Genomic DNA, 16,348 nt, shown 5'->3' with positions numbered 1-16,348 from the left:
TGAGCTCTTGTAGAGACTCGGCTCTCTAATCTTTTCATTCCAAAGCGAATCTTCTCTGTGTGGATGTGCCTTTAATGAGTGTGTAGCCTTGAAATAAAATGGTGAGCAGAAGGAAGTGCCCCCTCCAAATTCCACAGGCTAAAGAGAATACTTTCAACTTAATTCCTTGGAATGTGAAAGTACTGGACACACAGAATCTGAGTTACAACAGTTCACCTCGTTCAGGTTTTCATGTTTTACAAATGAAAAAGAGGATCATGTTGCAAAGGAAATAAAGAGAAAATACCACATTGACACCAATTTGTAGCATTTATTGACATTTCCATTTAAAATGCTAGGAAAGCTGTATAAATTGTAAACATGGAAACCAAACACTTGCATAAATTATTTCAAAAATTCTACAGCACATTAGAAAACAGTGCAGCTAGTTGAAGGGTAGAAACAACATAACCAACAAACAGAAGGGCAGATTCGATTACTAAATTATATATCCATACTGAGATTGAAGTGCCTGTCTCAGACCTGCAAACCATGATTGTCAAGTTCAAGTTGCAGTATTGGTGCCATAAGTAGCCCAATTTATTCTGCACATTTTCGTACCATTAATGTTCATGATATATAGGAATGGGGGTGCAGAAAAGCCAGAAGAACATGGACCTTGACAATGTAGGAGAAGATGAATTGGCACCCCAGGGCGGCTGTGCTGGGCAACCTTGTTGGGTAACCTTGTTGCTGCTAGCCACATCTTTGCACTCCCCAGGTGAACATCTGCAGGACAAAGTGTAACCCTCTTTCATGAAACTAGTCCCCCTGGGGGCCTGAGTAGCTGATGCAATGGGTGGAGTCTCAACGCTTCTAGTCCCCCTTGCTTCTGTCCCCACATGTGCAGGTGGAACAGTACAGGGTGTCTGGCTTGAATTTGGCCCTGTACCATTCCCGAGTCACACACGTACAGGGTCAAGCTCTGAACGCTTGAAATCTAGTGGGCACGAGAAGGAACTTGGTGATATTCCAAGCAGTCCAGAAAGCTCGCATGTGATTAGGGACCCGGGGTCTGAAGTCTTTCCTCATGTCTGACCTTTCTATCTACCCACCCTTCCTCTCAACATGAAGTTTGTTCCAGAGCAGAAAAGCCTGGAGGAAAAAGGCCAAGCCTGGAGAACCATCTACCCTGTGAGAAACGAGTTTGAACCAGAGTATATCAGATGAAGACATGCATTGCCCTCCTCACTCTCACTGGTTCGCGACTTTTGTTTCACATTTCCAAAGGCATTTTATGCTCTTTTTCTAAATCTCAATACTGTATGCTTTTTTAAGATACATGGTCAAGTGTATTGTTACACATACAGGCGCGGGATTGGCATTGTCCCGTGACGCTTCAGTTTCCAAGTCTTTCTGGGGGAGGACAGGGAGAGGGAGAAGGAGAATAGTTTAAAAACACCAAGGTCATCTCCAAGGTCATGCCCAAGCTCACACGCTCTAGCTGCAGGTAGAGAAGTGGATTTCCTCACACTCCTGCCCAGGACAACTGTGGAAAAGCAGGTTCTGGCAACAGGCTTTGGAGTCTCGCTCTGGAGGTAGAAATGACACGGTGAGAACGCTATGGAGCTAAAGTTAGTGTGGGGGTTAAGACTGGAGCTTCCCCGCCGCCGTCAGAATCTTCCCAGCTCCACTTCCAGTCAACAGGCCCACTCATGGCAAGAATCTAGGATGAAACAGTAAGAGATGTCTGTATGATGATCAACTTGAGAGCACTCACCGACGTAGACCAACCTGACAACCACTGCCTTGGTTATTGGAGCACTCCCCAAGAGGCTGTGCAAATGCATTAAATACTGACCCTGCTTGTGGGAAACAGGACACTCACCCAGGACAGAGCTGCTTGACTCAGCCCAGTCTCTAGGTGCCACCTGCAGAGGGGCTTTATGTCACAGGTCTCGTACCCTGAACCAGCTAGTTGGCAAACATACACTTGAGAGACCTGCACCGTCAAAATCAAAACACAGTCTCAAATAAAATCTGGAGGAAAAACATGTAGGCAGCAATCGAGCAGCTGATGTTCTCATTTACCACCGGCATGTTCCACAGAGATTAACCTGACTGCTGAGGTCTGCTGTAACCAAAGACCCACGGTACAGTTTTTGTTCCGGTTTCCACTCTTTCCCCGGAGTCTTTCCAGCCATCCGGGTACTTGGTCATTTCCTTGCTGCGCCACGGCAGATGCGTTCTCCCAGCACCACTTCCTCTTCTCCTAAAACGCTCTAACTTGCACAGTTCCCTGACCGTCCCCAGGCTGCAGATTCTCAACAGTAGCACCTCCCATCCCCTGGGAGATGCCAGCACATCACAGGTCCCATCCTGGGGTGTTCACACACAAGAGAATTCCCCCATTTCCACGGTGCTGTGTGCTTCCTCTGCAAGGACTGTTTGCACAGATGGCATGAGGTGGGCAGGGGTAAGGTCTGCACCCTGTTAGCTGAGGGCAGGAACCTGATACAGTGAGTTCCTGATAAAGTAGACTGGCCAAAAAAGTATTTCTCCGATCTTCTCTAAAATGCTGGCTCCAATTTCTAATCTGTATTACTGCTAGAACTTGAAAAAAAAGAGGACAGAGTATTAGCTTTTTCTTTTAGAGTCCTTCCACACACACAGTATTCCAAAGCCACACGTGCTCAATCCGGGAACGTGTCTTTTCAGCACAGCATGTTCACTGGGTGTCTGAGGACCCAACAGGTCTGGTGCTACCCAGCATCGCTGCTGTGTCCCATGTCTGACGACCAGTAAGCTTTCTGTGGCAGGTGTCCGGAGGAACCAAGTGCAAGGCCAATGTGCTTCGTGACCAACTGGCTGAGGACCAGTGACCCCACGGCGCCGGCTCACACTGCACTCCCCTAGCTGTTTCTGCCATGCAGTCCTTGGTCTTGACATCTGTGTAAAGTGTACCTGCTTCTAAGAATGAAAGCACAGGCAGAATCCCTTAATAGTCGTTTGGAAGGCATCAAAATAGCTGTTTTAGTCAACCACCTTTGAAACAGACCTGTTTCTGCAATGTAACAAAGGAGATGACTGTCCCCGTACACTCTGTGCGAACATTTACGACACCAGGCCGCTTGGGAGAGGAGCGGCTGTTTATTGTGCTGGCTGTCACACAGCTTGAAATCATCATGAGGTGTCTGTAATACAATTCTACAAGGAGAGGTGAAACCTGTCGTGAATGACATATTCGAGAAACCTGGTAGTTTAGAGTGATTTGCAAAGGGAATGCTCTGCTCTGGGCAGAGTATGGTAGTAGCCTAAGAAGTAAGAAAAATAAGGCCAGAAAGGAGCTCGCCTCCCACACCCTCTGGGGGCCTCTGCGGCCAGCCTTTTGTTTAACATTCGTGAGACTCACGCTCCTGCTGCCACTTGTATTTTAGACACGGTACACAGGAAAAGCGGCTGCAAGTGTACTTGCTGGAACCCGGCAAGACAGTAAATCTGTACTACACGCTTAATTAAGGAAGTGCCAAGACGCCTGAGTAATCCACTTAACCACTTCAGGCAGCTTAGGACCCAACACAGGTGCACAGGTTGCGATAAGCCAGGGCCCCCAATACTGCTCATTTACCTGTAGTTTCATTCAAAGTATTAGCTGCCCTAATAACAAGAGGCGCATAGTGGAAATCTCTTACCTAAGCTTGCTGTTATTCTCAGTTTCACCGAGGGAATCGGGAAACAGAATGGCTCTCGTCACCCTATTCCTTCCTACAGGCTGCGGAGTGGAGGGGTGCCTGCTTTAGGAGTAACCTCAGCAAACCAATCCACTCTCTCGGGCCCAAAGGGCACAAGGCCATCTTGTTGCTGAATGGAAGTAATAGCACAATACGAGCAGGAGTGAGGAGAGAGGCTGTTGTTTTTGCCTCATGGTCTCAGAGCCTCGACTCACTCACTGGTCTCCATGCCTCCCCCAGCGGCTGAACAGAGCTCAGTTTCATCATCAAGTCTTGAACCCAAGGAATGTGACCACAAGGGAGATATTCCTAAGAATTTGATGGGCCTGGAAACTTGGGAAATCAGTTTTGCATACACAAGATTTCTCATTCCAACATAATTTGTGAGCAAATTGTCAGTAAAGCATAAGGCCAGGTACAGGCTCTCCTGAAAGCCTCATTTTAGGGGAGTGGCCATCGCAGGAAGGGTGTGCACCGAGGTGGGATACAACCGGGGACTACACATGCCTGGTCCTTCCACAGCCAATGCAATGAGGAATGCAAATCTAATCTTTAAAATGTATTTTGAATAAAAACCAAATAAATATAAGCCCCTCCCCGACTTGGGATACCCAGTGCCCTGACAGAACAAAATGAAACCTTCCGCATACTCTTCTGGTGGGAAAGCTGGAGTCGTGTTTCACAGATGCGAAGGAGAAGTGGCCCTCGGAGCTGTAGCACCAGACGGAGGAGGAAGAACGCAGTGATGGCTTCATTGGGAACCGGGAACCATGGGCCTCTACAACCTACCATTTGGTTTCTCGTTGTTGTTGCTGTTTTTTTTTTTTAAATCCCCCAATAGTTTTAGTATGCTTGTTGTTAATGTTCCTATTAAAATAAGTTCCTATGGAGAAAAAGAGGAAAATCAAGCTGTTGATGAAAAGTCTTTGAATGTTTCTTCTCAGAAAACAAAGCAGCAGGTGCGTCAAACGCCACAGCGTGAATCCTACGCACACAGTGGATTCCTTGGATCCCTGCGCCATCTTCATCTGTTGCCTCTCAAAAGGACATGAACGTACAAATTTTATTAACTCAGGTCTGCATTTCTTTTGTGTGTGTGTGAAGTGCTGCTGGCTTTTGGCCAAAAAAGCAAATACATTTCAACTGAACCCTTGGGGGATCACAGAATTCCCTCCACGAGAAGTCTCACGAACTGTTGTGTGTTTTAGGGCATCCTCTGAAATTGCAACACACTCCGTTCCTTGGGCAGCTTGCCTGGGAGATGCTCGTTCTGCTTGCCAAAATTCCTTCAGCTGCTCTCCTGTGGTCCTTGCTTCCACGGGAAGCGAATACTTGGCGAGTCCGCAGGGCGTGCGGCCCATCAGCTGTGGAAGTTCTGCACTGGGCTCTGTTTCTGTGAGAGGCGGAGGAGCTCCTCGCGGATCGCTTTGATGAGGGAGGCCGAGGAGTGGCTGGGCTGGAGGTCTTCCGTGGAACTGGTCGGGTAGCCTGGCCCAGGGCCCTGCAGCCCTCGGTGGGGGAGGTTCCCGGGAGGGGCCGAGGGCTCCCTGCCTGAAGTCCTTGGCACCTGAAACAGCGGTGAAGAAGAATACTCTTGATGTCCAAGCAAATGGGTCTGAAAAACATGGCAAATGTTACTGTATTTCCCACATGAGAACAAGAGGCAATGACACATGCAAGCGGCATCAGGGACACTCTGGAGCCTCCTTCATGGCCCCCCAAGCCGGGCTCCTTTGTTGTTGAGCAGGTGGTGAGCACATGAGCCCAGGAGCTGATGGCCTGGGAGACTGGGCAGGAAGCTGAGGAGTCAGAAAGGAAAGAATGTGGAGAATTCCATTGACCTAACGGCAACCACGGATGGCTGAGTGCCTACACTGACTGTCCTGGGCCCTAGGAGGGGCATGGAGAAGCCCAGCTGGCTGACACATGCATTTACCATCTCATCTGCCATTTGTCTTGTGGTCTGCGCCCACTGAGTATTCTTCTTTTTTGGTTACAGTTTTAGTGATCTTTTTTTAATGCTTTTCAGCAGCTGATACCATGTTTCAACAGGCCAATCCTCCATCTTCAAGCACCAGCATCCCATATGGGCACCAGTTTGAGTCCCAGCTACTCCACTTCGCATCCAGCTTCTTCCGTTTGGCCTGAGATAGCAGAGAAGGATAGTCCAAAGCCTTGGGACCCTGTGATTGCATGGACGACCCAGAAGAAGCTGCTGGCTCCTGTCAGCCAGGTAAGCATGGCATCCTGGCCCTGGGTGAGCTCTCTGCTGTACTTTCCTATCACTGATAAACAGCTGCACCACAGCAGGCAGCACTGGACTGGACAGAAATATGCCTGATAAAATCAAGATAGGCACAATGAAGGCAGAGGAAGAGACACACCCATATGCTCAGGGCAGATGTGGAGGGTACAAGTGCACAAGTGTCTTTCAGGGGCTGGGACTATGACACAGTGGCTTAAGCAGCCATATGAGACACGGGCATCCCACAATAGAGCACTCTTTTGAGTCCTGACTGCTCCATTACTTATCCAGCTCCCTGTTAATGCTGTAGGGAAAGCAGTGGAGAATGGCCACCCATGTGGGAGACCCAGCTGGAGTTCCATGCTCCTGGCTTCCTCCTGGACCAGACCTGACAACTGCAGCCATTTGGAGATAGAATTAGTAGATGGAAGATCAAGCGTGTGCTCTCTCTCTCTATTGCTTTCCTCCCAAATAAATACATTAAATAATTAATGTTTTTTGAAAACTCTTCTTTAGGGACAAAAATATTTGGCAGTTAATTTCCTTTCACAGAGCTCAAGCACACAGTCATAATAGCAGCACGTGCTGAGTGCTGGGAAGGCAGGGAAAGGTGATCCAAGGAGGAGACAGAGCGACACTCTGGTTTGCCTCTTCAGAATTCACTAACGTATCCGCTGATCCAGAATTCTCAGGAAAAACAAAGGAAAGCACTTGTAGAAGTCACCTGCCTTCGTGCTTAGTGGGTGAGCAGAAGCCTCAAACAGAATAGCTGTGCTCTAAAATGTCCCACGGTGGTCACCTACTGGCGACCAAAGTCCAGATTTTTAGTAACCTGCAGGTTAAAACTCCCTACAGACAGCCTGAGTTCGGCCCCAGGCAAACACGTGCTTTTGAAAAGCTATATGCCAATTCCCTCCCCTGGCAGGTAGTGAAGGAATTTACCATCTACAAAGGGCTAGGTTTTCTGGCTCACTGGTTAAGATGTAGGTGAGGCATCCATGTTCTATATGAGAACACCTGACTTTCCCACGTGGCTCCAGGCCCGTGCTGATGCAGACTCTGGGAGGCAGTAGTGATGACCCAAGCAGTTGCTTCCTGCCACCCACGAGGGATACCTGCATTGAGTGCCTGGCTGCCAGCCTTGGCCTTGGCCAGGCCTAGCCAGGGAAGTCACTGGAAGAGCAAACCAGCAGATGGGAGCTCTATCTCTGTCTGCTCATCTCTCAAATAATTTTAAGCAATTTATAAACAAACAAACAAACAAAATAGCTACAGGGAAAAACACAAGTGATGCAAAAATACTGAGAGTGACTAATAAGTTTTGAAAAGGAATCTCCAAAGCAGAAATAGCTACATTAAATAATCATGGCTGAATATAAATGATGGCCTAAGCCCAAGAAGGTACTCACGGCGTCTCTTCGCATGGCTTCCTCCTCCCCGTAGGCAGGCCAGCCTGGTCCCCCATACTGGCTGCCTCTGCCTGACGGGATTTCCACGGGCTGGGCTCCGATTCTGCTAGCAATTCCCACCTGTGTCAGGTGTTGGATCTGGGAGCCTAGAAGGAACATAGTGGGGAGGCCTGGTTAACACTTCCAGAACAATGAGGCTGCCAAGTAAGACACCTTCTGCGCTGACCACTCCTTGAAGGACAAGGGGTAACAAGCATGACTCCAACACAGCACTGGCCCTGTCTCCAGCAATGACATTTCCACACAAACACACGGCAAGCTCCTTGGTTCCGGGGTTTTAGTTTCCTTTCCATACAGAGGCTGAAACTGATGTTCTTATTTTGTGAGGTAGACATCAAAGGAGTGGGAATATAAGGTGTCCCAGAGGGCACTTCTCCTTGTTTCCGCAGAGGTCACCAACAAGGCTGGCCTTACTTGTCTAGAAGAGGTGTGAACAATTTTGGAGCCCTTGGGTAGCTGCCCCCTGGCTCCCTGCGTGAGCTGGGGATACAGAGGGCTTTCTGCTTTAGAAGGCAGGCTATGTGTGAGTTTGCATTCAGCACGTCACAGCACAGCTTCATTGACTCCCATTGTTTCTGAAGCTTGGGCCCACTCCTACTCCAGCTGTCTAACAACCTTGATGACCCACAAACAGCAAAACAACAACAACAACAAAACACTCCATAATTTTATCAGGAAGTAGAGTGGCAATGGTGAAGAAAAACTGACCACGGCCATGTATTCCACTGGAGCGCTTATCGGCTGCTGAATGTACTGTCAGAATTGAAACACTTTGAACTGTCACTGCTGTTTGCCCTGGCAGACTCACGAGGAACCCACAAACGCAGCACCGCACTCCCCAATGTTTGCTACAACAGCCCAGAGGAAAAGCACGCCTTCTGCCTCCTGAGTTGTTCACTTAACAGCACAGCTCAGGCTTTTCCCTGAGGGTCCACACCCAGCCCAGCCAGCCTGGATCTGTTCCAGTTGAGCCCCAACTCCTTACTTCTCCAGCGGAGACCAAAAAAAAGGAGGGGAGGGGGAAGAATTATTTCAAAGATAAAAAGAGACAACACAGATCAAGTACCAAACACAAGGGAGAGGGCTATAGCTCTTCCTTTTCCTAGTTTTTCTCGAGTTCTTCATTTTCAACAGCTGCAGATTCAACTTGCTGAGCTCCTTAGGACTGGGTAACAATTTTTTTTCGCTATCATGAATCATGTTATAATGAGCACCTCAGCACATACAGTTACCCCCCAGTATTCTACATTGTGGGCAGACAAACCGTTGGGATTCCCAGCAGTGGAATTATCAAGTTAAAGGCTCACAATAGAGTCCTCGTACTAAATTCATTTCCAAAAGCATAACATTTTATGTCAGCACCAGAAATAATGTGATGGTAGTAATCATAATTTTAAAGATGACTCACATTTATTGAAAGTTTATGGCATGCTAGGCACTATTCTGGACACTTTAGTTTTTATCTGCCTTAATTAGCAAAACAAGCAGAGAGGGAAGGACCAATATTCCCATATGAAAAGCCCGATGCTAATTTTACTAAGCCGATTATGAAAATAATTTTATGATTGATATCATGACTCTGCTTTTAAGCAGCCTTTCTTTAATCATTTTTAAAACTGGGTTTTTCCCTAGTACATATTTGTAATTCACATACACACACAACACATTTCTGTAATGAATTCTTTCTTTCCATCTTGCCCATTTATCAATTTATGCAAGACATCCTTTTTTTTTTTTTTTTTTTTTTTTTTAAAGATTTATTTTATTTTTATTACAAAGTCAGATATACTGAGAGGAGGAGAGACAGAGAGGAAGTGGAGCTGCCGGGATTAGAACCAGCGGCCATATGGGATCAAGGCGAGGACCTTAGCCACTAGGCCACGCTGCCGAGCCCGCAAGACATCCTTTATAAAAAATATCTCTTGGTCACAACCTACTATATACTTTCCCTAGGTACTGGCATAGTTTGCCACTGGTAATACATAAATACACATACACACACATATATGTACATACATACACAAAGTTTGAACATTTTCTATGGTAACCCATCCATTAGATCTTAATATTTCTCAGTACAAAGTTTTATCCAATTTCATCTGGTACTTTTTGAAATCATTAGAAAATAACTTCCTCTTCAAATGCTTGATAGGTGCCATTCTTACATCTGTCTAGATATCTAAATTAAAAATGACTACACCTGCATCCTGCTCAGTGCACATGCTGTGCAACAGGGTTCACATACGTGACAGGCAACAGGAAAACAAGGTGCCATGCACCTGCTGAAGCACCTGTAAAGTACGGGGAATCAGGGCGGAGGCTACTTGCTTTGTTTTTGACAGACGATGGAAAATACAATAACCTAGAAGGTGTGGGTGTTGTGGCACAGCAGTCCACTGGAAAACAAAAGCTGGGTGCTTCATTTCCTCCACAGAGACATTCTGGTATGGATTTTTTAACTGAAATGTGTACAGGTAATTAAAGAAAAATCCTTTAAATACTGAACAAACATTTGTTGAATGCATTGCCAACTGCTCTCATGTAGGTCTCAGTTTGCTGTAAGATTTGGAAGTGTTTTCCATGGGTGAAGTGTGCTGTGAATCCATGCGAAGGGGCTCATTCAGGAACAGATGGGCAGACATCAGTTGGGGGGGCAGGTCTCAGCTGCCTCCCTTTCTACTGGAGATCGCACAGCTCCACCAGCATGCCAGGCAAAGCTGCTCTGGCCAGTGGAAGCCACCAGCTCAGACTCTGCAAAGCCTAAAATTCTCTTCTGAGGCAGTCCCACAGCCCAGGTCCCATAGTTCAGAAATGAAAACTCAACCAATACAGGTACCTGTGGTTCCCCCGACAGGTCGAGGCCGGGCTGCTGATGGCCCCTCGTCTAAGTAGATACCCCGGGCAGCAAATGGAGCTTCGGCAGATGCCTGTGGCTGTTGGGACTCTGGGGTCACCAACTCTGAAGACTGCAGCAAACCAGGGCTGAAACTTGGTCTGAAAGCAAAGCACAGTCAGGCATCAGAACCACCCTTTGCCCAGACTGGCATTTGCTTAAGAGACACCCCTAGCCGCATAGGAGAATGAGACTTACCTACCCGCCTCCCATCCTTCCTGATCTTTTCCTGTTGGCTACTACCCCAACTCTGACACTACTGCTGGACCACTGTTGATGATGACAAATCTTCACCGATAACTGCAAACCCTTTTTCACGAACAACAACAACAAAAAAAGGAATGCCCTAGTTTCCAGATGAACAGGCAGTTGAGGTCAAGTGCCAGGGCCTGTTCATCTCTTGATATCCAATAACAGCCTTGATTGGCTTTCTACTGCCACCTCCTGGGGAGTTTCCAAGGTCCTGATGCCCACGCTGGACCGGAGGCAAACTCACACAGGGATGGAACCAGGTGCTGGCATGCCCACAGACACCCTTGCTGTCCACTGACACTGAAAACCAGGGTTCTAATGGGGTCCAGCTCTCTACTGTACCCCTTCAGACTCACTGAAATTACTGAGGGCTCTCAAGAACTTTTGTTCATATGAGTTTTATCTATCGATAGTCACCATATTGGGAATTAACACCGAGAAAGTTTTTAAATAACTAAAGCACTGACAAACAACAATATTAAACTTGCTGCATACTAACACAATTCTTGTGAAATGAACTACGCTCCTCAACTTCACTGCCTCAAATCAGGGAGAGGAGAGCCCCACACTGGGGCATTCCCATGTACTTATCAGAAAGAACCTAGATTCTCACATTTTACATTCAGTCAGTTGTCCCATGTTATTTCAGGAAGAAAATCTGCCTTCACAGAATATACACCTGGCAATTAAGGAGTATTTTCATAACCTTTAAAGGCAATGTCAAACTAATATTTCAGACTTCCTTGATATCTCTCCTAAGCCCAGCAAGTGGTAGTTTCTTAAAGGTGAGCTGCGACAAGGAATCTGAATCAATACCAGTGGTCTTCAATGCAACAACCCATCCAAACCCGTCGCTACGTGGAACACTTTTGAATGGTTCTGATGTAACCCATGGATGAATTTATGACATTTGTCATTTGGAAAAGATTTATTCACCAAATTGCACAGATCTTCTAAATACTGATACATGTCATTTTACAGTATCAAAAATCTTCATCAGGGGGCTGCAGTTGTGGTATGGTGGGTAAGGATACCATCTGCAACCCTACATCGCATATATGTGCTGATTCAGGTGCTGGCTGTCCCACTTCTGATCAGGCAGCCTGCTAATGGCCTGAGAAGACCAGTGGAAGACGGTCCTGGCTCTGGACTTCAGCCTGGCCAACACCTAGCTGCTGTAGCCATCTGGGAGCACAAACCAATGAATGAAAGATTCTCTCTCTCTAGCTGCCTCTCTCTAACTCTTTCAAATAAATACATCTTTAAAGAAAAAAACTCAGCCATGGAGCCAGCACTGCAGCATGCAGGTTAAGCTACTGTTTATGATATCAGCATCCCACATGGGCACTGATTCACATCTTGGCTACTCCACTTCTGATCCAGCTCCCTGCTAACAGCCTAGTGGGAGACCCTGAGGAAGCACCTGGCTCCTGGCTCCAGCTTGGCTCATTCCATGCCGTGGTGGCCATCTTCAAGTGTGAACCAACAGACAGAAGATTGATCTCTCTCCTATCCCCTCTCTCTGCACCTCACCCCCGTCTCTTTCAAATTAAATGTGCAAAAAAAAAAAAAAAAAAGCTACAATAAAACAAAACATCAAGTTCATTCAGAAAAGCTGGTTAAGACCCAGGAAGCTTTCAGATGTACAGTAACAGAGACAAAAGTTTCCAAAGTTCAAATTTCACTCAAAAGCTCAGTTTTATCACTGGCAACAAATACTGTCCGTGGTTGCTCTAGCAGTGACAGGCTCGCTTTGTTCATTTTGGGGATTCTGTCTGCCCCATGCTCAAGTCTGAACAATGTCTGTCGGCTGTTTGCTCAAGAGAAGAGCTGGCTCAGTTCAGCCTCAACTCCAACAAACGAGCCAGGGCACTGCCTTCAAAATCTGATATTCAGAGGAAGTACTCTACACATATGCCCTCTTGTATCAGAGAATGCACAAACACACAGGTCTGATCTTTACTACTCTGTCAAGGACACATTAATATCAAACTGTCATTCTTAAAACACCGCATTGGCACAACAACAAGGAAGATGAGGGCTACTCATCAATGTAAAGGCATTGCCAGCCTTCATGCTGAGGCCTGGAGCCTGACCCAGTCTTGTGCTGGCCTCTCAGTATTATCATCATAAAGACAATGGCAAATCATATGCTGATAGGGTCCTCAGAAACCACCTTGAGACGATTCCCCTAAAAAAAATTTCAAAAATTAAAAGAGATCAGACTCTACTGACAGTTCCTTTCAAATGACAGGCAACCAGTACTGAACAGATGAGCTGGAAGGGACTGCAGCCTGATACTGCCTGCCCATGTTCTGAAAATGCTTGTAACCTGGTTTTTACATCATATTAAAATAAGCTCTTTGGGGTGGGAAGAGAACATGAAATTCTCCACAGTCCCTTACACACATCCCAAGGCTTCGACCACGATGACGCTATTTGCTCTCATTTCTCCCACCCTAATTCTGATCTTGCTGCCCCTGGTCACAGGGCTCCACAGTCATCAGTCACAGAATTCATAGAGATCAAATTCCCACAATATTCCTTCGACAGGGTAGCCACCATTTAATTTCAAGGATAAATTCTTATCCATAAATATTTTTAAAGACTCAGGTATTTTGAAAGTCAGAATCAGAAGGAGAGAGATCTTCCATCTCTTGGTTCACTCCCCAGATGGCTGCATACCCCAGAGCTTCTTCTGGGTCTCAAATATGGCTACAGGGACCCAAACACTTGGGCCATCTGCTGTTTTCCCAGGCTTATGAGCAGGTAGCTGGATATGAAGTGGAACAATTCAACTGCTTTCCCAGGCCACAAGCAGGGAGCTGGATGGGAAATGGAGCAGCCAAGACATGAACTGGTGCCCATATAGGATCCCAGAGCATGCAAGGTAAGGATTTAGCCATTGAGCCATTGCGAAGGGCCCTATCTGATTTTTTTTTAATGCTAAAATCACCTTTGACCAGCTGAAACAAAGCCAGTATGGTTGTAATATGATATCATTTTGTATATATTGCTGAGTATGTTTGCTAATATTTAGTTTCAAATTCTTTGTCTCCTGGCTCATGAGTGAAACTGGCCTCTGGTGGTTTTTTTTTTTGCAATGTCCTTGTCCTCCTTGGTCTGAGTGCCAAGGTAAGGTTGGTCTCATTAAGTGGCTGGGGAGTGTTCTTCCTTTTCCATTTTCCAGAAGAATCCGTATAACACTGGTATCTTCTCTCCCCTTAGCACTTGGCAGAATTCCGTGGGGAAGCCACCTGGGCATGGAGTTCTCTTTGTGGGAAGAATTTTAACTACGACTTTATTTTTTTTGAAATAGTTACGTGACTTTTTCCGATTTTCATTTTCTAGGGATTTGTCTATTTCACATGTATTAATAAAAATGTGTTCATAAAATCTTCCTGTAAGGACTGGCATAGTAGGTTATGCCTCTACTTGTGCTCCAGTTCATGTCTCAGCTGCTCCACTTAAAATTCAGGTCCCTACTAACGCACCTGGGTAAGCAGGAGAGGACGGGTCAAGTGCTTGGCCCCTGCACTCATGTGGGAAACCTGGAAGAAGCTCCTGGTTCCTGGCTTTGGAGAGGCCCAGCAGGGAGTGAATCAGCAGATGAAGATCTCTCTTACCCTCTCTCTTTGTAACTCTGCCTTCCAAACAAATACATTAATCTTTTTAAAAAAGCTTCCTTTAATGCCTGTAGGAGTTGAATGAATGAGTCCTTTTACTCCCCACATATACTGAGCATTTGCTATACAGACTGCTTGGTCAAACTTCCCAGAAGGTTGGTTTCCTTCCAAAGAAGTAATTTCTTACTTTATTGATTCTATTGTATGCTGTTTGTTTTCTATTTCACTAATTTACACTATTATTTTTATTATTTCCTTTTCCCTACTTCCTTTAAGTGGATCTTCTTTTTTTTTTTTTAACATCTTGAAATGGAGAGTTACATAAACGTCACTCATCTTTCTTCCCACATATATGCAATTAAGGCAACAAAGTTTCCTTCAAACATTGCTATGGTTATATCCCACATCTTTTGATAAAACGCATTTTCATTATTCATTTTAGAATAAGTTTTAACTTCATTTTTGATGTCTTCAGTATATCATGGGTAAGTTATAAAGTTACTAATTTGCAAACATTTAACAATTTTCTAATTATCTTCTGTTGTTAAAATTAACTTACATGAGTTACAGATAGAGAGGAGAGACAGCGAAGGAGAGAGAGAGAGAGAGAGAAAGAGAGACACTTTTGATCCACTGGTTCACTGCGCTAGTGGCCACTGTGGCCAGAGCTGAGTGGTATACAGCAAGACCTGGACGTTGGCCTGTAACTATCACACTGCCTTGTTAACTTGTGAGGTGTCTGTTTAATTTTTCAACTTTAATATCTTGTCTACCTCTTCCTCAGAATCCACATTGGTCTGAATGGTCTAGTAGTCTGCTAATACTGGAAACAAAACAAATTTCAAGTTCATCCCTTCTTTCATGGTTAGATGAAGAAATACTTAATTCAGAGTTTTGTATCTACTTTTATCAGCTAAACTAAATGGGTCTATAAAGTTAAAATAAGAATCCAGCCTCTGGGAGAAAGTCATATTACATTTCAATCTGCACAACTTACCTTGGCAACGGACCTGAAGGGGGCGTCATTCCATAGTCTTCGTATCTCTGGAAGGAAATCAAAACAACTCAATACTTATGTCAAAGTGACAACTGCAAACTTGCAAATATGGGTATGCAGGATCAATTCTCAAGAGAAGTATTTTCACATTAAAATCCTGCCTCTAGGGCCTGGTGCCATGGCCTCGTGGTTAATCCTTGCCTTGCAATCACTGGGATCCCCTGTGGGCACCAGTGCATGTTCTGGCAGCTCCACTTCCCATCCAGCTCCCTGCTTGTGGCCTGGGAAAGCAGTGGAGGACAGCCCAGAGCCTTGGGACCCTGCATTCTCATGGGAGATCCAGAAGAAGTTCCTGGCTCCTGGCTTTGGATCAGTTCCACTCCAGCCATTGGATCACTCCACTCCAGTGGCTAACTGGGAGTGAACCAGGGGATGAGAGATCTCTCTGTTCTTTTCCCTATAAATTGGATCTGTTTTTCCAATATAAATAAATTTTAAAAATCTGCAACAAAATTAACTATGTGCTTTTTAATCTGCTTCATTAGAGTGCTGGGCATTTCAACTCCATTTGAATCAGAAACAGGATGTTCTGTTTTCTAGAAACTGCATGCCCCAATAAGAAGGCTAAAAACAAACTATGGATAGAATTTCTGTGATTATGTGGTAAGTATTCACTACAGAATGAACACATTTATATAAAGTTTTGGGGAACAAAACTGAACTTTAAAAGTTTCAATCAACTACACATCAGCAAAAAACCCATTTTTAATGCATTCCTTCTTTTTAAAAAAAATTTCCATTTAATTTGTTTAAGTCGAAAGGCTCTCCCAACTGCTGGTTCACTCTTCAAGTGCTTACTGCAACTGGAGCTAAGCCAGAAGGAAGCCAGGAGCCCAGAACCCAATCTAGGTCTGTCAAGTGGGTGCCAGAAATTCAAGGACTTAAGCCAGCACCTACTGCCACCCCAGGGTAAGCATCAGCAGGAAGCTGGAATAGGGAGAGAAGCACAAAACCCAAGCTCTCCCACATGAGTGGGTATCCTGAGGGTGTCAACCTTTACCAAATGCTTACCCTCTCCATTTCTTTCTCAGACTAGAACACAGGTCAACAGGACTAGAAAAGGAAATCGAACGGCTGGTATAGTTGAGCCTGGGCC

The 16,348-nt window shown here is 45.6% G+C and overlaps 1 protein-coding gene across 2 annotated transcripts in view; it reads right to left on the bottom strand.

Annotated features, from left to right (window-relative positions):
- Positions 1 to 4,807: 4,807 nt before the first annotated feature.
- Positions 4,808 to 16,348, bottom strand: part of KIAA1549 (KIAA1549 ortholog) — a 108,239-nt gene continuing 96,698 nt past the window's right edge. Inside the window, exons 17-20 of one of the 2 annotated variants that reach the window (XM_058654929.1) lie at positions 15,193 to 15,239; positions 10,261 to 10,418; positions 7,365 to 7,510; positions 4,808 to 5,325 (exon numbers count right to left, since the gene is read on the bottom strand). In XM_058654929.1, the coding sequence (XP_058510912.1) occupies positions 5,071 to 5,325; positions 7,365 to 7,510; positions 10,261 to 10,418; positions 15,193 to 15,239 (606 nt within the window). In that variant the 3' untranslated portion in view covers positions 4,808 to 5,070. The remainder of the gene's footprint in view (positions 5,326 to 7,364; positions 7,511 to 10,260; positions 10,419 to 15,192; positions 15,240 to 16,348) is intronic. The other variant, XM_058654930.1, reaches the window with a different exon arrangement.

This window comes from Ochotona princeps, chromosome 25 (genome assembly GCF_030435755.1).
Source record: "Ochotona princeps isolate mOchPri1 chromosome 25, mOchPri1.hap1, whole genome shotgun sequence".
Classification (NCBI taxonomy): Eukaryota; Metazoa; Chordata; class Mammalia; order Lagomorpha; family Ochotonidae; genus Ochotona; species Ochotona princeps.
Note: the sequence above shows the minus strand (reverse complement) of the source record. Positions and strands in the feature narration are given on the sequence as shown.